The sequence below is a fragment of the Nerophis lumbriciformis genome, linkage group LG01 (assembly GCF_033978685.3).
Source record: "Nerophis lumbriciformis linkage group LG01, RoL_Nlum_v2.1, whole genome shotgun sequence".
NCBI lineage: Eukaryota > Metazoa > Chordata > Actinopteri > Syngnathiformes > Syngnathidae > Nerophis > Nerophis lumbriciformis.
Genome location: NC_084548.2, coordinates 39,547,293 through 39,575,092, shown reverse-complemented (window position 1 = coordinate 39,575,092; position 27,800 = coordinate 39,547,293). Strand labels below are relative to the sequence as shown.

The 27,800-nt window shown below is 41.1% G+C and overlaps 1 protein-coding gene across 2 annotated transcripts; it reads right to left on the bottom strand.

The window, feature by feature from the left end:
* Positions 1-12,221: 12,221 nt before the first annotated feature.
* On the bottom strand, positions 12,222-27,710 carry tasorb (transcription activation suppressor b). Of its 2 annotated transcripts, none has more exons than XM_061981140.1 (23): positions 27,653-27,710; positions 25,726-25,871; positions 24,976-25,068; positions 24,826-24,898; positions 24,541-24,632; positions 24,328-24,462; positions 24,130-24,254; positions 23,934-23,965; positions 22,921-23,026; positions 22,029-22,132; positions 21,716-21,825; positions 21,015-21,087; positions 20,823-20,897; positions 18,184-18,978; positions 16,997-17,298; positions 16,533-16,635; positions 15,591-16,444; positions 15,112-15,234; positions 14,794-14,953; positions 14,590-14,698; positions 14,297-14,475; positions 14,075-14,209; positions 12,222-13,877 (listed from the first exon to the last, which is right to left on the bottom strand). In XM_061981140.1, exons 3-23 carry the CDS (start codon positions 25,045-25,047, stop codon positions 12,655-12,657), a joined length of 4,980 nt encoding a protein of 1,659 aa, XP_061837124.1. In that variant the 5' UTR covers positions 25,048-25,068; positions 25,726-25,871; positions 27,653-27,710; the 3' UTR covers positions 12,222-12,654. The 2 variants fall into 2 exon arrangements, with proteins under 2 accessions (XP_061837124.1, XP_061837118.1); XM_061981134.1 differs by lacking the exon at positions 27,653-27,710 and adding an exon at positions 26,971-27,560.
* Positions 27,711-27,800: the final 90 nt, after the last annotated feature.

The following is a 27,800-nucleotide window of genomic DNA, read 5'->3' as shown; positions in this document are numbered from 1 at the left end:
TCGTGGAGGGTGTGTCAGTCGATCACCAGCCAGGCATTAAAAAATAGTCCTAAAAATGAGCGATCATAAATCTTCACTATGACGTCACTTCCGTCACTTGATTGACATTCACGGCACCCGAGGGTCTTCTGAGATGACGCTGGCTGCTGCCAGCTCATTAAAATTACCGACAGGAAGGCGAGAAACACTTTATTTCAACAGACTCTGGCGCCGTACCTGTCGTCAAAACTCCAAAGACCGACTGCACAGTTGCACAATAAAAGCTCTGCTTCATCCTGCTTGCGCTACCAAAATAAGAGTCTCAGAAAGCTGGCGTGCACAAGCTAGCAAGCTACGGACTGGAGTTTGCCAACAATGTATTTCTTGGAAAGTGTATACAAAGGAGTACGGAAGCTGGATGAATAAGATGCCAAAAAGCAACCACTTTCATGTGGTATTGGACAGAAAGGAGGACTTTTTTTCTCCTCCATTCGAAAATGCGGACTTTATCAGCACCCCTGTCTAATTACGAACAATGCAAGTCATCAGAATCAGGTAATACACCAACTTATATTCTTGTCTTCATGAAAGAAAGGAATCTATATGCGTTAAACATGCTTGTATTATCATTAAACACCTTTAACTTATTAACAATATTAACTATATGTGTTAAACATGCTTGTATTATCATTAAACACCTTTAACTTGTTAACAGTATTAATTATATGTGTTAAACATGCTTGTATTATCTTTAAACACCTTTAACTTATTACCAATATTAACTATAAGTGTTAAACATGCTTGTATTATCTTTAAACACCTTTAACCTGTTAACAATATTAACTATGTGTTAAACATTCTTGTATTATCATTAAACACCTTTAATTTATTAACAATATTAACTATGTGTGTTAAACATGCTTGCATTATCATTAAACATCTTTAACTTGTTAACAATATTAACTATATGTGTTAAACATGCTTGTATTATCATTAAACATCTTTAACTTCTTAACAATATTAACTATATGTGTTAAACATGCTTGCATTATCTTTAAACACCTTTAACTTGTTAACAATATTAACTATATGTGTTAAACATACTTGTATTTTCATTAAACACCTTTAATTTATTAACAATATTAACTATATGTGTTAAACATGCTTGTATTATCATTAAACACCTTTAACTTGTTAACAAAAACATATGTTTCATAAATAAGTAAATATAAATTATATATATGAATGAGGTAGATCCCCACGACTTGATCAATTGAAAAGTAGCTCGCCTGCAGAAAAAGTGTGAGCACCCCTGCTGTAAAGGAATGAGTTACATGTTTAAAATGACTGGTTAATAGTGCTATTATGAAGTGCAATGTCAGCACTATCTTTTTCCCTGCAATTTCAAATGCACTTGTTTTAATAAATAAATACAGCGTTTTAAAAGTATACACAATCTGTGTAAATACATTAGTCTGTGGTTAAAACGACTTGAAAGGACTCGAAACTCAAAATGCAGGACTTGGGACTTGACTTGAGACTTTCCAGTCTTGACTTTGGACTTGACTCGGACTTGCCTGTCTTGACTCGGGACTTGACTCGAGACTTGAGGGCAAAGACTTGAGACTTACTTGTGACTTGCAAAGCAATGACTTGGTCCCACCTCTGCAGTGTGCACTCCTGGACTCTGCTTTGAGCGCCATACTTTTGCAAAATGGTTCCATTTGCTGCATATCTTGCACTATTTACCTTTGGCTGGACAGCTGTCTTTTACTTCATGACGCTCTCTGTCTCCATCAGGTCTGTAGGTGATCTCTGTTGCCTTGTCATGGCGCGTTTTCCAAGCTGTCTTCCTTGAATAAAGGCGACTGATAGCATGGACAGTCTGCTTTTGCAGGCCGCTGTTGTCGCTAGCTATAGTTTTGAGCTGTGCTTGTGCCATGTCATGAGACCTGACTGTCTATAGCTTTATCCAACGTCAAATCGGAACCGACACTCAGTAGCTTTTCTCTTACTTTAGGTGACTGGATCCAAAACGCGACACGGTCTCTCACCATCTCCTTGTTTGCATAATTACAGTCCTTCACAAGCAGTCTCAAATCCGTCAAAAACTGTTCAAATGGCTCGTTAGCTCCTTGGACTTTTTCATGAAATTTATAACGAGCAAATATTATGTTTGACTTCGGCATAACGTATGCTTCATAGCGCTCATAGTACCTATTCAGTACCTTTCGTTCGTCGTCCGTAAGTGTGTTATATATGTCCCGTCCTCTTTCGTCGATCCAAATGAGAAGGTAGCTGCACTTTTCGTGCTCTTTTTTTTTTTTTAAACGGACCAGAAAACATTAACTCTACATGTAGCTTAAATTTCCGCCATGCTTCGGGCAGGTTACTTGCATCCCAATCCATACGAGGTGATGGAACTCCGGAGACGTCCATCTTGTTGCGAAGTTCTTCTTTCCTTTTATTTCGACACCATATCTTGTTCCGTATTGTGGAAATAAGTTGAGCCAACACACAATGTGCTGTTAACTGTACTTTTTTTCACGACCCTTGGAATAACACATCACATTTCAGGCAACGCTAAAACAGGAAGTCCCTCGTCCTTTGGGCCAATCATATTTGTGTATATTTCAGGGACCGCTCGGAGATCGTATTACTTAAGAATATTACACTACCATTTTGAAATAATGTGTTCACATAGTCTTAAAATATGTGAGTATTTTCAAGAATCATTGTTTCAATAATCTATTTAAAGCAAATAAGCATGTTTTTAATGTACTGCTAGTTTCTATATGTAATTGTAGAGATACAGATAGAAAGAATCAAGACACCAACATGCCAAAACCAAATAAAAAAAAGTGAAAAAGAAAGGTTGAGAGAATACAGACAAAGAGGGTGACCCTGTTAACGCCAAGAATATTTGAAGAAGGAAGAAGAAAAAAATGAGGAAAAAAAGACGAAGGAAAGTTTAAAATCATCAATGGTTTATCGGCAAGAAAGCAAAGGAAGGCTAACCTGAGACCTTGTTTACACTGCAGGCCAAAGTGCACCAAATCAAAAAAATTTCAAATCTGATTTTTTTTACAGCTGACTGTTATTTTCTTAGTATTGCAGAAAATAAAACCCAGCTCCATGTACTTCTTTTTTTTTCCCATCTGAAAAATATACGCTAGGGTTCCATGGAGGCAATTCAGTTAAAAACAAATGACCAAAAGAGGATGGAGTAAAAATAAAGACCAATTAATCTTTTTTCAAAAGTATTAAACTACAAATGAAAGTGAAGCAAAAACTTTACATTAACATTACAAAGTACAGTACGAGGAACCAAGCTGATTATGATAACTATTGCAAGTTAAAGCTAACATATTTCTATAAACTAGACTTTATACCTGAAGCAGACGTAGAGGAGGATGATGTCGCTGTTATTGTCACCAAATGTTAACGCCATTTCTTCCCTTGTGTTGTTGGCTGCAGCAAAGTCGCTAAAGGTGCCAAATGCAGGAGTTGCAGCCGTACATCAAACTTGGTTGCACTCTTTAGACATGAGAAAATCCTGTGTTTAACCAGGTGCATCCTCAGATTGAAAATATTCCTGCCACTTGCCATGATTTTTGCCTCACAAATACTGCAGCGAGCCTAATTTGCATCGGCATCGCATTTGAAAAAGACGATCCACACTTTAGAGCGTTTTCTATTTTGCGAGGTTGGGTTTTTGTCATGAAACATTGATGGGTTGCAAGATTACTAAGCGCATGTCCGCTTTGAAATTGCCTGTTTTCCTCTCAAATGCTAGCAAGTACTCGCCATTCGCAAGTGCTGATTCAGACAGACGTGATGTCACGCGCAACCCAGGCTCCAAAAAATGGCACCATTGGAGTTTACGTGAATCGATGCCCGGTAGTACTGGCTGGTTTCGGTCGGTGCCAAATAAGTACCGGATCCGCTGCCCATCCTTAGTGACAAAGCATGTCACTAGGGATGCTTTGTCACATATATAGTGTAAGACATTTTTATTTTGTAAATGTAGTTACACCAAATATACAGCATAGCGCTTTTATTTTGAAGCCGAAAAAGTGTGTGGTTCGTTTGAGAACGTTTCTTGACACGTTTGATGTTGAATCGATTGTTTGCAATTAAAAAAAACGTCTATCATTTCTCTTGAGCTTTTATGTCATCGTGCTTACTAAATCAGTCACAGTAACAATCTAAATGTTATGTTATCACTGCACCTTAACCCTAATCTGAACACAGAAGTGAAGCACCACCCACCTCTGAACAATGCACGCAGCAGGCGTTTGCTGCAGGGATGTCACCTCTTCTCACGGCGTAAAAGTGTCTCTTCTTGTCGAGAGAACAACTTGCCATGGCTTTGAACATGCTATTTCCATAATGTAGCCTTTCCGTTGTCGATTTATGCTCGCTTTTGGCTCATCAGTAGCAAGTGAACTACAGCCTCTCAAACCTCTTGTCAGAAAGTATATTCCTCATTCAGTGCGGCTTTCAGGTTGCTCTCCATCTGTGCATACTCCATCTCCAGGTAAGACGAAAAGGATGTTCTGTGAGGCAAGTCCGCCTTGATCGTAGCGAGGATCTTGTTTATTATGGCACGAAACGAGGGCGAGTCAACTGCGCTTAAGAGCAGCATTTCCTCGAGAACATACTGCTCGACCAATTTCTGTAACTCTAAATAATGACTGTAATTCCAACTTGAAAACGCGCTTCTCTCTCCGCCCTCCATTGTTGTTTACTTCGGTGTCGCACACGTGTGTCGTCCTCATGCTCAAAACGTGACTTGTCGCTTACGTGACGTCACTTTCCAAGACGGCAAGAAGAAATCAAATGTATTTTTACGAGGGAAAAAAAATAAAATAGTAACGCACAGTGACTTGGATTAAATCAACTTTAATCTGACTACTGGTTTGGAAAAAGTAACGCGTTTGATTTGTCGTTAATGAAATTAGACTAACCCGTTACTAAGTAATGCACTACCGGCATCAGTGATGATGAACCAACAGTGTTTTCAGGTAGTCACACAAAAGTCAGCACAAACTAGCAATGTAGAGCCCCTTCTACACTAAACCGTCTAAGATTATCCAGGGTAAATCCCACCGAATTGTATCCTTGTCCACACAATAATAATAATAATAATAATAATAACATTTTATTTGTAAAAAGCACTTTACATTGAGTAAACAACCTCAAAGTGCTATAGTGTATTAAAAAAAATAAAAATAAAAAGATAATAAAAATAAATAAAAATAAAAACTAGAACAGCCTAATATCTAGAACTAGTATGCATATATCTAAAAAAAAAAAGGCTTTTTTTAAAAGAAGGGTTTTTAAGGCTTTTTTTTTTAAGCATCCACAGTCTGTGGTGCCCTCAGGTGGTCAGGGAGAGCGTTCCACAGACTTGGAGCGGCGGAGCATTGTTCGTAGCTTATTCCTCTGAGGTTGGAGGAGGTTAGCCTTTCCGGAGCGGAGGTGTCGTGTGGAGGATTTGAGGGTGAGTAGTAATTTGAGGTAGAGGGGGGCATTTCCATGGAGGCACTGGTGGGTTAGTAGGGAGACTTTGTATTCAATCCTGAGTGGAACAGGAAGCCAGTGAAGGGATTTGAGAGTTGGTGTGATATGGTCATATTTCCGCACTCTCATCGGGATCCTAGCAGCACTATTCTGTATGTATTGCAGCTTCTGGATGTTCTTGCTGGGGATCCCGACAAGAAGTGCGTTGCAGTAGTCTAGTCTAGCAGACACACAATGGTCGTTTAAGACCCCCTACCCCCCACCGTCCGCCGGCGCAACGCGACCTAGTACGCATTCGCAGAAAATGCGCACGTCATAGTCACCTCTAGTGTCGCTTTGTGTGCAAGTTCTTAAATTAAATTTAACTTATCTGAACAATATCCAGTGTTGTGGTATTTCAATTAACTGGAATCCAGTGTGCTGTGGGGCCCTATTGTAGTGAATCACACCTGAGACATCATAAATTAATCAAATCTTTAATGGACATGTGAAAGTAAACAATGTGATAAAGAACATTCTACATCTGTCAATCTAGGGATCAAGATATGTGGTCAGGACACTTTTCACTCTTTTGCCTTCACCTTCATTGTCCATTTGTTTTTGGTGACTTTATATACTCTGGACCTAGACGTTGAGTCAGCGACATACATGGCGGACAATAACTGATACAGTCTGCTTTGCCAGTCCAAATATATTTGATGTTTTCCGTAGTCTTCCCTCGTCGGCCAGGTAATATAAAGCACACGTTACCTTTTTTTTATCACATCCATGGCAGCCCACATTCTCGTTGTCTCTCCTTCGACAAATGGACAAGGTTTTCCGAGAAGTAGAATCACAACTGACATTGGAAAGTTCTCTTGCCGTTCAAGAAGTGTTGTATCCCAAATAGCTGCAATCGCTTTCTCTTAAGATATTCATGTGTGATTTCTACAAGCGTCTGTACATGTAGAGGAAGGAGAAACACGGGCATGTCTGGATGACTCGCCTCCATCTTTCTAGTGTTTACCTCTGAGTGGGAACAGGTTGTTATGAAGCTGGCTAAGGCGTGTTCTTTTCTGACATCACTTCCTGTGTGGGCGTGGTCTTTCTGGCGTCACTTCCTCTCCGAACTCGGTTTGTAAACGATCGATGAGTCCATACAAAGCTAAAAGCCGGAGATTCAAGAAATACACGGCGCACTTACCCGAGTAAACAAATATCAAAAGAGGGGAACCTTAAACGATGGTTTAGTGTGGCTGAAACGGGGCTTATGCTAAATAATTATTTGTTTAAGTTATCCGGCTTAATGTACACAGGGCCTAAGGCGATCTTTCAGCGGTTTGTGTCCCGGTAGAGCCTTCTCCTTTGCTGTAATAAAAGGTCATTTGTGGCCTCTTTTTCGGTCTCGTCACAATTAAGGACTTGCTGCGAAACAAATCCCCTGTCGTTGATGAAAAATTTCAAGCCCGAGGCGAACTAGCTAAAATGCTATCTCAAAGCGATTGTCTAGCAACCCAAAGCCATTCAGAAAGATTGTGAGAGTTTGGAAACACTTCTGATCACAAAATGTGATCTCTAAGTCAGGCTCACACAAGGTATGACCGCTGCGGGAATACATAGGTCAGAAGTGCTGCTCGAGGTCGAAGCTCTTCAAAATGTCTGCACCCGTGTGAACAGGATGTAAATAGAATGTAACGTAGGGGGCCCTGCCTCTTCAAAATGTCTGTGCCTGATTGATTGATTGATTGATTGATTGAAACTTGTATTAGTAGATTGCACAGTACAGTACATATTCCGTACAATTGACCACTAAATGGTAACACCCCAATAAGTTTCTCTACTTGTTTAAGTCGGGGTCCACGTTAATCAATTCATTGCCTGCATGTACAGGAAGTGATGTCATCAAAATGGCAGCCCCTGATGGCTTGAAGCAGCATGCAAAATACACGAATGAATGAATGAAGCATTTGTATGCTGAGACATGTTTTTTTTATTTTTGTCCTGTCCAGCTTCTCAGGCAAATCAAATAGTTGGTGTAGATGCCCATGTCGGCTGTTCAGATTTACTTTACAAAAGAGAAGTGTAGGATACTTCTCTTGTTGCCTTATTTGTATTTGACTTTATTAAATGTATTTATATTATCATTTGGTGCAGCCGGGCCGGAGCAGGAGGGGATAGAAAGAGAAAAAAAGGAAGACAGAGGGGGAAATTGTGGGGACAAGAGGGGGATTAGACAGAGAGACAAAAACAACAACAACAACAACAACAACAATAACAACAACAATAGAGCAACGTCAGCAAATATTACATGTACAAATATGATGGTAAAGTAATAGCAAATAAGCAGTTAGCGAAAATAAAAAATAATACAGAAATGACAACGAGCATTATTACACTACAAATGGAGCAATACAGATACCAATAGAAATAGCGCTATTGATAATGAACAATACCAATAATTTACCTTTATTATCGACAATACAGTTGTTCAAATGCAACAATACATATACGTAATGATAACTAGAGATACGAAAGAATGCAGAAAAATGGAGGGGAAGAAAGAGAAGCAACCTATATTAACCTTGTAGATTGTTATAGTAACAATAGGTTAAGCTTTGTTAGTGTGCCATGTGTTATACCCAGTTTACCCTAGGGCAACAACGTTAATATATGTTTGATGAAACGTGATTATGTGCATGAGTGTAAGTATGCATATGTACTTGTATATGTACAGAATGTGTATATGTGTTTGTACAGTGAATGTATATGTACAGTTTGTGTATACTGTATGTATGTTTGTACAGTGAATGTATATGTACAGTATGTGTATGTTTGTACAATGAATGTGCGTGTGGATGTACGAACTTTGAGTATGTAGATATGTACTGTATTTGTGTATGTATGTGGGAGCGTAGGTACCTATGTATGTATGTGAGTATATGTGAATTTGTATGTACAATATATTTGACTCCCAGTGTGTGTGGGAGCCAGAGTACGTCCCCAGCCACCCAGAGAGCCCAACCCACAAACAGTAGGTGTGGCCCCCAGGGAACCAGGGACCACCGCCCCCACGCAGCCAGGCCGGCTAGCGACAGGAACCCCAGAGCCAGGCCCACCGTGCTGCCCGCAAGAGCCAGCAGCAGGCCACAGACAGACACACCCGGCAGAGGACAAGGCACGAGAAAAGCAGGGGACAGCCAGACCCCAAGCCAGCGAGAGACCACACCCCACACGGGCAGAAAGGCGGGACGCCCCGCCCGGGTGGCCCAGAGACCCTCCGCAACCGGACGGGAAGACCGCCCCCGCCCCACCGGCAACCGGGCTCCCAAGAGCCCAGCCCCCACCACCGGAGAGCGCGGGGGTGGAGGCTAAATAAATAAATAAAATAAAATTAAAAAAAGAATTAAAAGAAGATCACGGACATGCTGACACACGAGGTCACTACCCTAGCAGCTGGCCGACTCGCAGCACCTCGGAATACCTTGCAGCACCAAGCTACCACAATAGACGCAGGGACTAGACCCATTAGGCCCCAACGAAGACGGGTACCCGGAAGGGATGGACGGTGGGACCCAGGAGCTCCAGACACGCAGTACGGATGCAGTAGCCTGAGGCGCCGACCCCCGCCCAACAAGCAGGCCCAGAGCGTACCCCCAGAAATATACATACATACATATATACATATACATATACATACACATACATATGCATGTGTATACATACACATACATACACACATATATATACACATACATACACACTGAGACATGGTTGGCACACATAGGCATATTTGGCGCGATGTAAACATTCGTAAACCGAAAAGGACGCAAACGGAGGCACTCTGGAATAGAGGTTCCACTGTGTCAGAGGAAAAATGAATAGACTTTAAATGTATGCATTAAGAGTGTTAATAAAATAACAGAAAATGCATGCCAGACAACATGCTTCGGAATATCTGTTTTTCGGTTAATTATACACATGAATAAACTTTATTGTAAATCCGTTGATTTTAGCTATAGAGCTAACTTTCTAATGTAAGTGCTGGGCAAGTTATAAAATGCCAGCAATAATCAGGGGAAGTCTCTTCCGTATTATCAAAACAAAAGCATTGAAAAAGTAATTGGTTATACCGCCATGCAAATACACACATGGACATCAGTACAAACCAGGGTGTACCAAAATGTGCCCATGTGTACTGAACATGGCTTGGTGAATAATGTTATTGGGGATATCTATTTGGGGTATTATTTTGTTTAAATGGACCCCAGCCTTACCAACAAGGCACGGGGTCTATGACAGCAGAGACCACTATTTGAGGACATGTTTTTCAAGTTGGAATGCCAGAGAGAACCATTAGCGAGAACATGCGAAATCAATGAGCCAAGACAGATTAAAAGCTAGAACAGTGCTGCAGGGGGACACCGCCCCCAATCAGAGTAAAAATAATATACACGGGCTGCGCGCTAAGAGCGCATTTGCAAACTACCAGGATGAACAAAAACAGCGTTTAACATCTGTTGTGAGGAAACGTCTGCCGTGGCCATCCTGTGACAGCCCACAAAGTGTTACCCATGCGCTGACACTTACTTGCTTCGTTTCTTTCTAATTTGTCACCCAACTCTTTTTAGACCAAGCAACTAAGTAGTGCCTTGATTAAATGTTTACTTGCCCACAGTGAAATCATCAATGGGCTATGATTCCTCTCAGCTGTGGAGCTCAGTTTACCTTGCCTGCTTGAATGAACCTTGTTTACCAAACAAAAAGGCACTTTAGAAGAATATGCCACGAAAACGACTTTTTGGTGAATATATGTTTTAAAAGGAGACAAAGGAAGGACATTATGTTGTTGACGTTGTGACTTGTGCAGCCCTTGGAGACACTTGTGATTAAGGGCTACTGTATATAAATAAACTTTGAATGACTTTGATTGATTGACATTGTTGTATATTTGATGATCGTGTGATGGGTGATGAGCCAAGGAGACGCCAAGAGGAATCATCGAACAAAAAGCTTTATTTGTTTCAGCGAGCCTCGGACTAGAGCTGAAGCTCTAGGAGAAGTGTGCCGAATCTCTTCATTCTGCTGTCCTGTCGGAACACACTTGTTTAAATACCATTTCTAGTAGACCCCCTCTCCTTGTGGGTCTAATCTTGATGCCGGACAGCCTGGCCTGTCTATCTTTCCTTATCATTATTCCTAATGATTAGTTTAAGTCGGGTGACCTTCAAACCCTATCCTCTGTCTCTATCTGTGGATCTTCTACCAGGTGTTGCTAATGTCTTTAATCTTCCTCCCGACACCTACATTTTCATGGGATTCCCAATCTCCTGTGGACACTCTCTACAGTGCTGGTGATGAACTTTTGCACTTTGACCTTAGTAGAAGAATACTTTTAAAAGATTATGTGGCCAAATACAAACACATACTTCCAATCCTATAAGATAAATTGTACATGATATATTTAACCACAACATTAAGAGATTAGTATATCGTTCGTAGCGAGCTTGTTTGTTTACCAACTACTTCTTGAATGCATATGACCTCGTGCACGTGCAACTCATAAGGATAACATGAACCAACAATTTTAAATAAATTAACATACTATGCAAGAAAGACTTTAGAAGTAACCGAGTGTTGGTTTGTCAACAATATTTATTTTAACTGAATTGTATAAAATGTGAAATCCTTTCTTTCATGCATTAGATAATCCCTTGTTCACATATGTCTACAGTTTTTATTATAAATAATTATTTGTCATCATGTTTAGTGATTCCCTGGAGCAGAATCAATTTAACGGTGTTTCCTCCGCGGCACCCTTGGTGTGCCCTAAATATATATATTTGTAAAAAGCATTGCTCAGTAAGCTGCTTCCAAGCGAATAAAGGTGTTAGTGAATTACAGCAGATTTAATGAAGGAGCATTGGTTATTTCCCACAAGTTACGGCGGCACAAAAAGGCTCTAGAGATAACATTTTAACCTATTTTTTTTAATTGGTCAAAGAGCGCCCTCTGGTGTACATATAGAGCACAAAATAGTGATGATTTGCCCAAAAACAAATAATCATTTATCGTATCAAGGAATTTTGTAACTGAGATAGGCTCGAGCACCGCACCACCCGCGACCCAGAAAGGGATAAGCGGTAGGAAATAGATGGATGAATGGAATTAAAAAAACATATTACTATCTGGGTGGCATGGCGTAGTGGGTAGAGCAACTGTGCCAGAAACCTGAGGGTTGCAGGTTCGCTCCCCGCCTCTTACCATCCAAAATTCGCTGCCGTTGTGTCCTTGGGCGGGACACTTCACCCTTTGCCCCCGGTGCCACTCACACCGGTGAATTGAATGATGAATGATAGGTGGTGGTCGGAGGGGCCGTTGGCGCAAATTGCAGCCACGCTTCAGTCAGTCTACCCCAGGGCAAGCTGTGGCTATGAAAGTAGTTTACCACCACCAGGTGTGAATGAATGATGGGTTCTACATGTAAAGCGACTTTGGGTACTTAGAAAAGCGCTATATAAATCCCAGGTATTATTATTATCTCGCTTGACCCGTGTAGTGTATAGTCACATTTGTTGACAATAATCCAAGCTTTTTGGATCGCTTTATTCAGATTATCATAATTACTGGCTAGAACATAAAACGTTTTGTTCAACACAGCTGGATTTAGAAATACAAGTATAAGAACAGTGTAACTGTATACTGTTTGCATGACACCATTATCATCCAATGCCATCACACAATATTTCAAATGTTTTATTTTCATCGAATTCAGGACAGCCAATGTAAAATAAGAAAACAAACAGCATGTGAAGTTGTACTTTTCTTTTTTTATATATATGTATATATATAAAAAAATATGTTTTCCCCATGGTTTCAAAACCAGAATAAACAGAAATTACAGGGTAAATTCAGACGCTGAAAGGCCAATAACATTTTTGGCAAATATAAATATACTGGTTTATACAGGGAGTCTTCTATCTACATTAAGAGTGTGCATACCGTTTAAGCAATTGTAGTACACTCTACACTGCCTGTATCAACCTTTATTAATGTAGAAAACCAGGATCCTAATTAAACAATTGAAATAGTCAAGCTTATTACAAGGATTATATATACATTCAGCCAGTTGTAATAGTCTCTGGACATTGCCCCTGCCACTGAGTTGATTGTCTACTCAGGGGCATAATTATGAGAATATGTGAAGTCTGTGTAATAATTCTGTGGCCCACCCCTGCCTGCCGGGTAGCCCCAAGCGCAAGGACCACCACCAGGCCCACCCATCCGTTCATGTCCTCGACCTGGTCGTGGCCAAAATCCACCCGGAGGTGCTCCTCTCCCCCGGTATCCCCCAGGACCCATCGCAGGCCGCATAGGCCCATGATTCATGCTGCCGCCTACATTACCATAGCCTGTTCCACACACAGGCTGTGCAGGAAAGTTAGGTCTGAGAACTGAGCCTCCCCTAGTGGCAACTGCAGGAACACCTACAGAAGGTTTGTCAGTGCAATTCACTGGAGTCCTACCACTCTGACAACCAGGGTTGCTGTCACTAAGGGATTCCCCACTCTTTGGCAGTCCAGTGGGGTCAACTGGGCCAGGGGGATGCAAAACCTGTTTGCAGGTGGTGGTTCCTGCTGCCCCCCAAGTCCCCTCCCTAGCTGCCTTTCGTGTCATGTCTGCATTTTGTGCTGTGGTACAAGTGGTATTTATGGGAATGCCCGCCATGTAGCTTTGCTTGGCTGTGTCACTGTGGTCTACAAAAGGGAGTGAGGTGGTGTGTGGAGAGGTCCCAGTAGCTCCAGTTCCTGCTGTGTCTGAGCCATATGTGTGACCAAGCATCATAAAGGGAGGTGGAGGTGGTGGTTTGATCTCTAAAGGGAGGGAAGCCAGATTGGAGAGAGGCCCTGTTGTGGTGTTGACAGTAGGTGGGGTGGCTGTAGTTGAAGGTGTGCCAGGAGGGCGGTACTCCTGTTCCTGGTTGCTGCTGCAGGGGGAGGCCGGATAGGCAGGCGAGGCCGTATAGCTAGAAGAGCCAGTGTAAGATGACCAACTGGCAGAAGGACACAGGAAACTTTGGTGAGGATTCACAGGGAAACCTCCAGGAGACAAGTTGCCCAACTCTGAAGAGCCAATGCCTATCTGGTTTGTAGCTTTGAACTGAGAGATGGCCGTTTTGAGAGCGTTGTACTCAGACTGTGGAGGAGTTCTATCAGGGGTGGCGTGCTGGTCAGGCAACGGCGGCTGGAACTCATCCATAGTTGGAGGGGGCGGCTGTGGTGACTTCTCTTTCTCAGCTTGCAAGTTCTGCTCTTTGCTTTGAGTGACCGTGGGCATTACCTCGTCATCTGAGTCTAACGACATGTCTTCCTCTCCAACACACTCATCATTCACCACTGAGAAAACAGGAAAAGCCAGATTGAAGGAAAATAGAAAGGTGGGGAAGAAGATACAAATAAAGGTGTTACACATTAATATGTATGTGAAGCTCAACACATTTTCTTGCTGAAAAATAGGAACAACACAGAAGACAATTCAACAAAAACTTGTTAGATTGCTGTAAAAAAAAAAAGGCTCTGATGGTCCTACCCACCAGTAGAAGGGGGTGTTGGAAGCTCATTTTGATTGATAGAGCCAATCAGGCTGTGGAAACCACTCATAATATCATCAATGCTTGCTATGACTATTCCATTTCTGGAATACTGTAAGAACATCTCAAAGGGCCTCTCTGCAAACGATAGTTCAGAAATTGGGTTAAATATCAGTCATAAATGCTCATTATTCAAATACTCACATTCAAAGAAACATAAATTACCTGTGACGAAGATGAGGTGCCGCTGTTGTGTGTGTTGAGCTTGAAGCTTGATCAGGCAATCTAGATCGGGAGCCTGACGTAACTGGGCGTCACACTCGTGGTAAGGAAGGAATTCAACAAGGTGCTTCTTCTGGTAGGCTGTCAGAAGGTTGAGTAACGCCATTGCATTGGTGTTCAACCTGTGACAAATACATAAATAAGCTTGCCCTGTAATCACACATTTCTTAACAGGTTGCAAAACAAACTTCTATTCTGGCATGTGTTTTGGTGATTTTGTCCAACTTCCAACTGACCGGCCCATTTCTTTAAGCTTCTTCTGTGACTTGCAGTGCACCTTCCACTGCCAGGGTTGTTCAGGGCTGCTTTGCTCTTCCAGGAACGTCAGCAACGTCTGTAAGCGATCTGAGCAAGCAAATAATAAGAGTAAATAAATTAGGATCGGATAGTAATCAAAATGTTACACAAATGAAGCTGCCATTAAAAGAAAAATAACAAACCCTGTGTAATGAGGTCGGGATTAAGGACAAACTCATCAGATACAATAAAACCTCCAGATACAAATAGCTCATTGTAGGTGTGGTTCTTGACATCATCCAGAGTGTCAACTCCAGCAAAGCTCACTGAGGGTAGCTTCTTCAAAGAGACCAGTGCTGGTATCTGCCAGGTAGAGAAGAGGTTAATTGTTGTATGAAAATCATGTAAATATAAATGCTATCAATGATGACATAAAATACAATAACTTTAACAAGGGATCAAAAAAATTAAATGGAAACTGCACACGAGATGGACGCTGGGAGCAATAGAATTAATCTCACCTTGTGCACATGTGCAGCTATGTGCTCATTCTGAATGATGATAAGTAGTTTGTCTAGGCTGCCACTGTTTTCCAAAAACATCCCTGGGCTGCACTCACTGTTGCCAAGGCTTTTCAAGTACTCCTTTAAAAGAAACAGGACATATATATAGTATTTGTAATTCAATAATGAGACACAGATGGACATGTCCTTCCTTATACAACATGCAAGTGGTGACCATGAAAATCAGCTTTCACAGTGAAATGTCCACTTTCACAATGTTAAATTGAGTGATGTTTGATGTGTTGATAACCTGCAGAAAACGTCGGACTGCATTTTTGTAATGTAATACCTAAGAGTATGCACTTCTACTTTCACATGGAAGCTGCTAATTAGACATTACTGTACAAATGTAGCGATCAACAATTGCCACTCACTGGCTTATTCACACTTTGACAATGAGAGTAAAAGTAAATGAGCAAGCATGTAGATGGTTATACCTTTATTTCTTTGCAGACAGTACTCTCCTCCCCCTCGTCGACGGAGTAAATGTAAAACTTGACTGTATTCTTGGTGACGTCCTTAAAGATCTCCACCAAGCTGCTGAAAACCTCAGGCTTTAGCTGACCAATGAGGCTGCCCGCCAGGAGTCCAGGACCAGTACCAACCCCGGCCACATCCCCAGCAACAGAACCAGAAGCGGACACAAATGTAGAAGCAGAAACAGACTTTTTGGATTTCTCTGAGGATTCTGGTGGGATTTGAGAAGGAGAGTAGACCTCATCCTTGATCTCTGCTGATACAGCATCTGCTTTAGCTTTAGTCTCTCTGACAGTTCCTTGTTTAGTAATCTGGGATGAGTCTGTAGTCAGCAGTAGGGACTGTACTTCAGTTCTGGAAGTTTGCAGGGGTGATGACATTGTTAAATCTGATGTTTTCTCTTTGGGCTCTGGGGAAGTTGCCTTGAGGGGAACAGGTGGGACTGGGATCAACGTTTCCATTTGCTCACAAAGTACTTTGACATGATCCTCCACGTAGACTGGAGTGACATTCTCTACAACAAAGTCTGAGAAGCAACTACTGTGCTGCCAGGAATTGCGTAGAGTTAACCGTGACGGTAGCTGCAAAGTATAAGTCATGTGGTGACTCTGCATGACGTTTTTAATGTCAGAAGAGAGGCTGTGGATTTCCTGGTTGAGTATGGTGTCCAAGCTAATAGAGGGCATGAATGGGACATCCTCTGCCACTGGTAACGTGGCTTGTGCCGCATTTTTTACCTCCGATGCTAGGTGCAGTTTTGGCTCAAGGTTCTCCATCGTCACAGTGTCGGGCTCTGGCATGGACTGCAATTTTTCTGGGGGAGAGCAGAAAGAATACACGTCACAGTAATTCACTCAAATCTACATCTAGATAGTTTCACAATACACAATGACATGATTTACCTTCATTTGTAGATGGGATAACAATTGTGTTGGCGGTGGTTTGAGCTTGGTGTATTGGAGAAACTGCAATAAAAGGACTTGAAGGGCTACAATCCATATCCTCCTAAACAGAGAAAACAATTAGTTTACACAAAGTGCACTGCCAAATGTTATAGGGCAGTGGTTCATAGCCTATTTTCATTTAAGTATCTACTGTGAATTTGTTTTCAGCCAAGTACTCTTTAACCAGTAAAAAACATTTTGGTTGAAAACAAGAATTATATCTTGAACTTTAGACAAAAACATAAATAACTTCAACACAAATCAAGCTTTATGCACTTTAATATTAGCTTTATTTGCTGTATTTTTGCAATAAGGACATGTTCCTAAATGCAAATGAAGGTCCATTAAAAAACATGGGTAATACCATTTTAGAACCAGTGTTCTAGGAAAACAAATGCTAGAATCTGTTGTTCACATCTCACCTCTGTGTAGTTTGTTTGTGGCAAAAGCTCATTTTGTTTGCCAAGACCACAGGCAGGTTCCCCCCTTTCGGGACCAGTTGACTGTTCACCCTGATTTGATTGCACAGATATTGATCCCTCAGCAACAGCTTTGTTGAGAGTGGTTAGCAGGATCTTAAGGAGGCGCTGGGTCTCATGAACTGCTGTAGTATTGGAGTTGTCACAAGCTCTCAAATCAGTGTCATAGATCCCCATGCTTTCCATCACTGCTGTCAGATTTTCACTCTGTCCACCCTCTTCTCCAATCTCATTTATTGGTATCCCTAGGAAGAGGAACAAAACTTGTTGGAACCTTAAGCAGTATGTTTTGTGTACCGTATATTATGCTTTATGTGCTATACGCTACATAATTTAAACGAGGACTAGTAAAAACTATCAAAATAGTTGTTAGGTGCAGCCCTAACGTGCATTGTGCAAAAAACATCAGGAACATCATTATCGATGTGCCATCAAAAGATCAAAGGGGCTGTTTGCAACCTTTACATGGCTATGTGTAAAGTGTTGAAATCTTTTTATTCCGCCCTCTTTCGGCTTTTAGCACATAAACTCTGTCCTACGTAGTAACATATATGCACACACTTTGTGTGTTGTCAGCTAATGACAGCGATTAAGCAAAGCTTAGCCGCTGTATTTAAAGTTGGCTATCATTGAATGTATAGTCATTCGTAACAAAAACATGACTGCAAAATTGTTAGTTGCTTCTCTGGGACTGTTTTTGTGTATGTGCATGCGTTCCCTACGTGTGCATGTGGACAAGACAGGGGAGTGAAAGCCTGAATGCCAGAAAAATTCCTTAGACAGACAAGCAGATTTTATTCAATATATCTAATAAATATAAAAAAATATATGTTCTGTTAAACCACTAATGGTAACAAGGTAGGCGATAGTGTTCTTGTTATATTTTTCGGTTTGAAAAATATAACTTAGCAAGTTTTAAACAGCCCTTTCTAAAGCTCTTTTTTTTTTAAATCCATTTTAAAGCTTAGATTCAAAGTGCAATTTTACAGTTGAGTAAAACCAAATTACTGCATTTTCTTCAATGTCAATTTTGTTTTAGTTCTTACACTATAAATTAATCAGACAGTGCTGTGAAAAAATGTACAATGCTTCCAAGTTTACGTTGTAAACTTACACAAACATCTTTTTACCTGTGCTGGTTTCACCATTGCTCAGCAGATCAGTGCGTTGGTGTTTGTTCATGCTCTCCCTCTCATCGTCATCAAATTTTCTCTTGAGATAGTTTGACTCCCAGGCTCCATCCACTTCTTTTTCCCTCTCTGGATCCTGGATTAGTGCTCTCTTATGGTGCTGGATCAGTTTTAGTAATTGCTTCATCTTGTCTTTATCGTACTCATTCTGTGCCAGCAACAAACTTGGATGCTCTGGCTGGGATTCAGTGTGGGACTGGTTCTGCAACTGAGCCCCATTTGAAGGGGCCAACCCCGACCTGCGTCTGCTAGTGTCCAAGGGTGGCTTCTCCTGTGTAAGCCTTTCTGGTGCTGTCCTGTCTGAGCGGTCTGAGCCACCCCAGTCAGAAACAGGACTGTATTCTACAGGTACTGGATCAGCTACAGGTGTGGGATTGCGTATCCTTTCAATTATGTCTTTTGCCTTGTTCAGAGGTAAAGTATAATTGGAAGGGTTGTGGATGTAAGTACGCAGTAGGGCTTCCATGTTCCCTTTTGGTCTGGGTACGGGAAACGTGCAAGGTCTATCATCCAGGTTGTATTTGTAGTCAGGCACGATGAATGGCCGCACTCGTCCTGAATCTATGCGACTTAAATAATCTGTGGCTTGTCGCTCCACACCTGAACTGGGGTCCTTGCCTGCATTGGGTCGCAATGTGAAAAAGGCGTAATGCAAGGCAGGGATGAATCGTTCCAAAGATTCTGTTATTGTTTGTGGCTCGTTTATCAATGGCTCTGGTTCAGGCAGTCGTGAAGCTGACATAAAAGACACAAAATGCAACATTATATTAGGCTTCATTCCATAAAGTTTAATTAAAGCTGAAAAGACACTTGTCAGTCTATTCAGACACGATATAATGAGGACAGATCTTACTACAAACCCCGTTTCCATATGAGTTGGGAAATGGTGTTAGATGTAAATATAAACGGAATACAATGATTTGCAAATCATTTTCAACACATATTCAGTTGAATATGGTACAAAGAAAACATATTTGATGTTCAAACTGATAAACATTTTTTTTTTTGCAAATAATCATTAACTTTAGAATTTGATGCCAGCAACACGTGACAAAGAAGTTGGGAAAGGTGGCAATAAATACCGATAAAGTTGGGGAATGCTCATCAAACACTTATTTGGAACATCCCAAAGGTGTGCAGGCTAATTGGGAACAGGTGGGTGCCATGATTGGGTATAAAAACAGCTTCCCAAAAAATGCTCAGTCTTTCACCAGAAAGGATGGGGCGAGGTACACCCCTTTGTCCACAACTGCGTGAGCAAATAGGCAAACAGTTTAAGAACAACGTTTCTCAAAGTGCAATTGCAAGAAATTTAGGGATTTCAACATCTACGGTCCATAATATCATCAAAATGTTCAGAGAATCTGGAGAAATCACTCCAGATCGGCATAGCCGGAAACCAACATTGAATGACCGTGACCTTCGATCCCTCAGACGGCACTGTATCAAAAAACGACATCAATCTCTAAAGGATATCACCACATGGGCTCAGGAACACTTCAGAAAACCACTGTCACTAAATACAGTTCGTCACTACATCTTAAGTGCAAGTTAAAGCTCTACTATGCAAAGCGAAAGTCATTTATCAACAACATCCAGAAACGCAGCCGGCTTCTCTGGGCCCGAGATCATCTAAGATGGACTGATGCAAAGTGGAAAAGTGTTCTGTGGTCTGACGAGTCTACATTTCAAATTGTTTTTGGAAATATTCGACATCGTGTCATCTGGACCAAAGGGGACGCGAACCATCCAGACTGTTATCGACGCAAAGTTCAAAAGCCAGCATCTGTGATGGTATGGGGGTGCATTAGTGCCCAAGGCATGGGTAACTTACACATCTGTGAAGGCGCCATTAATGCTGAAAGGTACATACAGGTTTTGGAACAACATATGCTGCCATCTAAGCGCCGTCTTTTTCATGGACGCCCCTGCTTATTTCAGCAAGACAATGCCAAGCCACATTCAGCACGTGTTACAACAGCGTGGCTTCGTAAAAAAAGAGTGCGGGTACTTTCCTGGGCCGCCTGCAGTCCAGACCTGTCTCCCATCGAAAATGTGTGGCGCATTATGAAGCGTAAAATACGACAGCGGAGACCCCGGACTGTTGAACGACTGAAGCTCTACATTAAACAAGAATGGGAAAGAATTCCACTTTCAGAAGCTTTAACAATTAGTTTCCTCAGTTACCAATCGTTTATTGAGTGTTGTTAAAAGAAAAGGTGATGTAACACAGTGGTGAACATGCCCTTTCCCAACTACTTTGGCACGTATTGCAGCCATGAAATTCTAAGTTAATTATTATTTTAAAAAAATAAAGTTTTTGAGTTTGAACATCAAATATCTTGTCTTTGTAGTGCATTCAATTGAATATGGGTTGAAAAGGATTTGCAAATCATTGTATGCCGTTTAATTTACATCTAACACAATTTCCCAACTCATATGGAAACGGGGTTTGTACATGACTCAACACAATCATGTATTATTGAGGTAAGATGATATCGATCACCCAGATGTTATCAATCAGTTTGCCAAAGCTTTAATCAGATGCCTATGTAAAATAAGGATAATAAAATACTCACAATACTTCATAACTGCCCTTGACTCGTGAAAGAGGAATATTGCTTGCAGGCTCTTTTCAACCCGGCCCCGCCTTTCTACAAAATAAATGGAAGCTTTTTAAAAGGGTAATTTGTACTGGAAGTAAAAAGTAGGAGTTGAACTGACACAATAGGGAATTATGAAATAACGGCAATAGAAAGGATTTTTGGTACCTTTGGACTCCACCATCTGTGCTGAGGACAACAGGAAGAGAAAGCCTCGATCAAACAAGCACTTCACCAGCACCTACATAAAAGGAGTAAACGATGCAGTCACAAACATCAATCAGTATGTATCATATTATCATCCTGAGTGAGCCATTACCTTACACAACACTGTTGTTGGACATTTACATTTGTACTTATTTTCAGAGTAGTGCTTCCTTTTTGCATAATTATTAGACAAAGAGTTTCCACACTGTTCAATAAAATATTCTCTATAAACACAAACTGGTCATCCAGTGGAATATTTTTTTCCAACAAGTACAACCTCAGAAAACTCTTGGCTCTCCCAAGTGCCACCATAATGACCAACTTTGATATACAGTAGCATGGTAGGCCAAAGTATTTATTAAAAAACAAAGCAGAAGTCTTATTTAAGAAGTATATTTAATAGTTTTTGGCCATTGTACCACTGCACACAGTTTGCACAGTAACAGTTTGAATATAAGAAAATAAAACATGAATCACTTAATGGATTATTTGGCGTACCACTAGATAGAGCCTGCGTACCACAGTTTGAGAATCACTGTTTTAGACTATATAAAGTACCTTAATTCTCTCAAATGTTCATAAATATCATGTTGACCAACAAAGATGTAAAATACGTCCTATTGTGATTTAAAGTATGCGAGAGGTATATAACAGTGACTAACCAGTCTGTCTTTCTCAAGTTTGTTAATCAGTCCCACCAGACTTCCATTGGTGAGTTTTCCTTTTCCTTCCACAACTTCAAAAAGGCTGCATGTCATCCCATATTTCATCACTGTAGCAAAGCAAAAAAATTAATAAATACAATTCACTTAAAACATTTCCTCCCGAGCGAGTCAAGGTCTCACGGTGACAATTTGGACTCAGAGAGAATTATTTATCTTGGTGTAATTTGTTTTGAATGCGAACATTGAAATGGTCAACCAACTTGACAAAACAAACTGTGTATTGATATTGAGGTTCTACTTTCTCACTGACCTTCCCGTGATGCACTGTAGGTGTCCCAAGAGAAGAGCACTGCAGGAATCTTTCGCTTTACCTGCTCAAGGTGCATGCTCTGATTGACCTCCAGCTTCTCAGGTCTGTTTAATAAATCCAACAATTGTTGTTTTTAACAACAGAGGTGTAAACACATACAGCATCAAAGATTTGGGTCTTCTGGTTGTGAAGAGTTCATGATCTGAATTGCTACGCTAAATCTTGAATAAACAATTGCGATGTAACTTAGTCTTTAAATTAGAATAGAACATCCATCCATTTTCTACCGCTTATTCCCTTCGGGGTCGCTGGAGCCTATCTCAGCTACAATCGGGCGGAAGGCGGGGTACACCCTGGACAAGTCGCCACAAGAACAGAACTTTGTAATTTGTCCAAGAACAGACATGTACCATTAAGTGCAATACATTACAGCAAGAGGGCTTTGTGATTTACAAATCACTACTAACACTCAAGGCTTTTCTCAACAAAACTGTAAGAAGATAATTCCTAACTTGTAGTGACTGCATGGTAAACTGATTGACAGTAAAGCAAATAAGTGCAATTTTGCAGTAAAAGGAATGTTAGAGGAACTGGTCTTAAGATATTGCACACATCAGATGTCTTTCCATCACCCTTTTATCACATGCCAATTGAGATGATATTGTAGAATCATTGCCAAATCATCGCTTTTCCATCTACTTGCAAAAAGCATATCCAATATTTTTTTATTTTATTCTTAGATTGAGTCAATTTAATCAATGCAGATGCCAAAGAATACCACAGACATTTTGCTTACACTCAGTCTATTTGCAGCACAACGTCTAACAATCTGAATAAATGAAGTGTATCTATCAAAAGACAGTATGTCATGTTGTATCAGTGCTATACTCACAGTTTGAAAGGAAGGTAGGGCCGCGACGATGATCGTAAACAGATGGGAAATAACTCATTGCCCTTGTTTACCAATGGACCTCTCCACACAGAATAGCAGCGGCGCCCTGCAATTACAAACATAGGTCATAGTAAAAAATAGAAAAGAAAAAAATGCTAGTTGCTGACAAACGCTATAGAACTTGTGGTCACCAATACCAGGGGTGTGAGCACCCTTTGAGAAAAACAAAGGGGGAAAAACTGATGAAAAAAAAGAGGAACATTTCTATCGGCACAAAGTGCTACCACGCAATCCCTGAAAGAAAAGTTTGAAAATCAAAACTACTTTTCCTGTAATTGGGTGCATTTCAACACAATATTTGTTTTACCTTTCGATTTATTGTCATCTACCAACCTCGTATGGCTGTCTTTTTGACACTTACATGTCCCATGTAATGTAGCACAGAATATTTAGGTTTTTATCAGCAGATGTTTTACTTGCAATATTATCTTTCAAATACAATGTAAAATGTACTCAAAAAAGTTTCCATTTTGGCAACTATATACTGTAACCACGCCCACTCGAGTAAGATTATTTCGGTGTTGTGACCACTGTTTACAATCCATCACATCAAAGATATACCTTCTCGCTGGCTAAAATATATGTTCATCTAAATATTATTAGCAGCAAAGTGGACAGTCGTCAACGTTGTGGCTCGGAGAGCGATCGGAGATGACAACAAGTAAGCTAACTAGATGGTAAGGTAACTAACAAGTTTGTTTCGGTGCTCATTATTGTCTCTCCGTCCTGCAACACACTGCGCCATTTAGGCAAGAGGAACAGAAAGTACCTGCTTATTGTTATCGATATTTCAATAAAAACCGCGGAAGTGATATTTTGACACGAAAATGAATGTTAACAAAACACATACTTGGACATTGGACATGCCTGCAATATGCTTGACAGCAGGACACAAACGTACAGATTAAAAATATTAGAGAATTTACCAATGGTTCTATAAGAAATTGTTTTACCTCGACTTCCTTCAGAGGATATGGTGTTAAGCCTGTTAAACACACACACACACACACACACACACACACACACACACGCACGCACACACACACACGCACACGCACACGCACGCGCACACACACAAAGTATGTTAAAAATCACACAGACCCAAAGGGAGATGCTACAATGGCTGCATTTTCCGCATAAATGTTTTACCTGTGTGTTGTTAAAGAAGTCGCTGCAACGTCCTTGCCTTTGTACTGAAAGGAAAACACAGCGTAGGGGCACACATGCCTGGGCCGTGCTTTAATTTCATCAAAAGCAAACTCGAAAAAATATTGCTGTAAAAATAATAAAAGGTCAGTTTAAAAAACAAAATCTTAATCCTTTAATACTGATTATGATCAAATATACCTGTGTGCGCTCAAATGCTCTGTACGACAGCAAAGATGTAACCCTATTGGCACTTTTGGACAAATGACAGTCAAACTTAGTCGCAGGTTCCTTAGCATTATTTGGCATGTTTTCATGGATGTGTTTTACTCTTCCCTGAGAAAAAAAACAGACTGGTTGGATTTTCTGGATGTGTGCAAATGTAAAAAAATTAAATACTTGATTCAGTCTTACCCTCATAACTTTAAAAATGATTATGTCTCCGACTGAGCCAACTTCGAACGGATTGATTTGTAACAAATCAGAGAATTTAGAGAGATAAATGCCTATAATGACACAGGAATTTGGGTTGGGAAAAACATTTTCAAACAGAACCAAATTCACATTGTGGAGAGCTAACTACGTTCAACTTTAGAGTTTGTGTACAGTTAATATATTACTGCACCATCAGAAGCCTTCTCAGCTTTAAAAGAGGCTACTATTACCATTTTGTTGCAACTTTGTAGTCATGTAACTTACCAACTGCTGGATTTCCTACTGTTGTTATCTTGGAGTGTCCTACTGATAAACCCTTCTCGCAGATCCACTGAAACTAAAACAGAGAAGGTGACATGCAAAACTGTGCGTCAAGTCATCAAGATCATTCATTATAACCGCAGAGGAACTAACCTTGGATTTATCTGCAAATAAGAAGCAGTATGATTCTGTCAGTTCTTGGTCTGTCCGGCCTTCTTGCTTCATCTCCCGCCTCTTCTCAATAAACTGGAACACAAAAGAGGAGATCAAGTCTGAACATCACAAACCTACAAAATAATGACTGCAAAGGCTGAAATATGCTCTGAAGTCAAGTAGCTTCCGTGACTGACGCCAACTGGCTCCTCTCCCTTCGAGGACTGCGGCAGATCTTTCACACACCTCCAAAAAATTAAAGCTTCGCAACAGCGTTGACCACAAAGCTGTGATTGGTCGACCTTTTATTTTACATAATTTCTGGGTTTTCCGTGCCGCCCGTTCTGTGCTTTGACACCTTCAAGGGTCACACAGCCTATCTTTATGAATGTATTTTCCTCCGGTTTCGGAGGATTATGTACAATAAAAGTGACCGCTTTTTAAAAATTATTATTCTAGCTAGAAAAAAAATGTGGATGTTGTTTCAGTCGCCATTGTTTACTACAATTACGACACAAAGAAAAGCTAATAGATAGTCAACGAGAGTTGTAGTTGCTCTCTCAGAAAACACACTTCCTCTACCCTTTCGGAAGAGAATTGCAAGATACGCGTCAACCCACACGGAAAAGCTATAAATCAAAAATCTGTCAGAGAGGATGCAAGCTTCAGCCTTAATGCATAAACACCTACCACACTATAACAGTGGAATATGATCTGAAATGTATGCAGTGCACCTAAACTACCACCAACCTCTTTTTCCAGCAGCTCATTGTGAATGAGTCTGGCCTTGCAGTAGGTGAAGGTTCCTCTTGATGATGCATCCAGGTAAAAAGATGAAAGAAGCTTCAAGAGCTCTTCAAACTCACGGCTGTCAGGGGGCAGAAGCTGGAACAAACCTATGCAGATATAAAACAAGTGGATTAGCATGTAGAAGCTGCAGTACAAAGCTGTTTTTAAGCTTTCTTAGAGAAGTAATAGGTAAAAAAGGCAAAATACAATGTGTTTGACTTTATATTCAAAGGAGAGTTGAGGTTTGTTCGCAGAATAGTGGGCTAGCTAAGGAACCAGCTGCACCACATCACAACGGGAATCGTGATCAATACAAGAAGTTACTGATATGTAATCCATAATTAAAAATAAACAATCATTAAAAGTAACTTGGTACAGCGTTGCCCCCAGTAACCAAAGCATGTATTGACTTGGAGGTAAGACAATCCAAACACATGCAAGAGGCCAGATAACACCTGTTGTGCATCATTAGGCTCAATCTTTGTGACAGAAAAGGGCAAAAAGACAATTTATTCACAATCAATTTGAGAATTTAACACAGTTAAGATAAGGTGGGGAAGTAGGTCAATCATTGCAAGCATGGCCATGGTCATGAAGAATGTGATGTATGTGCACTAGGGGCAGAAAGCTTTGTGGCAGTTTGTGAGTATATTTACATTTTTAATATTTAGGGGGGGATCTGCATGGGGTAATTTTAATGTGAGAATGTGTAAAGGTTGATATTATGAAATGCACGGACTCTACTGAGCAGCTGATTCAGATGCAATCACGAGACTCAAAAGTGCTAGGAGAACATTCTGTTGAATTCTGGAGAATTCTACATCACGCGTAGTAAGGTGCACACGTTGACACCAGCAGCATGATCTAGTCTGACACGTAGGGTATTACAGGTGAGCAAACCGGACCAAGTGGGCTTATAAAAGAGCTGTCCACAAAATGACACTTTCCGGAACCCACACAGCAACACTGTTCGTTACCGTCCGTTGCTAACTTGGATACACGAGAGACAGTCAGTCATTGAAGCCCCACTAACGTTACATCGGACAAGACGAGGTGTGTGGTAGACTAGAACGGGATGTTTCGATCGTCAACGGCGTGCATTTTGTCAACTATCATTCAGTTAGCTAGCTAGCAGGTTAGCAACATGCAGGAGGCATATGAAAGACAGGACACGCTCTGTTCAAAATAACAGCAATATGGCACCACCTTTTCGTTCTTTCTTCTTCCTCGGGATTTGAAAGGACTTCCGAGGCCGCTCCACGCTTTGTCTCTGGCCTAGTGTGGGTGAGCCGCTCCAGCTCCGGGTGTCCGCCTGCCGCTCGGGGGCTTCGTGCTCGGGTATTACACTGTCTCCACAGCCGGGCTGATCGCCATTTTGGTTGGCCGAGGCCGAGGTGGTGGCTGAAGTCTTCTGAGGCTCGCCACTTTCCTGGTGTAGACTGCCCGTATCGGTATATTCCCAGTCTCTTTTCCCCATGGTGGCGGGGTTTAGGGCCATTTTAAGGCACCACGCACGAATTCGGGCAATGCAGCGCAAGCTCTAACGATTACGAGCTGTTTCTCTCACACACACAGACTGCTCCTCACCCAGCCTCCGCCATTGTGTAAATGACGTACACGTTCTTCTCCACTGCATTACGCTACCGTCACTGTGTTTACGTACCAGAAAATCCGCGCCATCTAGCGTCAGAGAGAAGTATTGCGGAATACAGTGACTGCTTTGAGGCCTTCTACTATGATACTCATACTGTATTACACTGCGCTCCTGGCAAGCAAAGAGCAGGGTAAACATAACCACCGATCCACCATGTTTTGACTTGTGACCTATATTCTGTTGTATCAAGGAGAAAGCAAACCAATTATCTGACAAACCAATTTACCAACTCACCCAAAACGCCAATCAAACGGTCTTACGTGTGTTGTCGGACTTGCACGTGACCACATCACATGTCAAACATACGTAGAACGTTGATCTATATCGTTGACGTCATCAACAAGGTAAGTGACGTATCTTTAACTGGACGTTAACTCTTAGT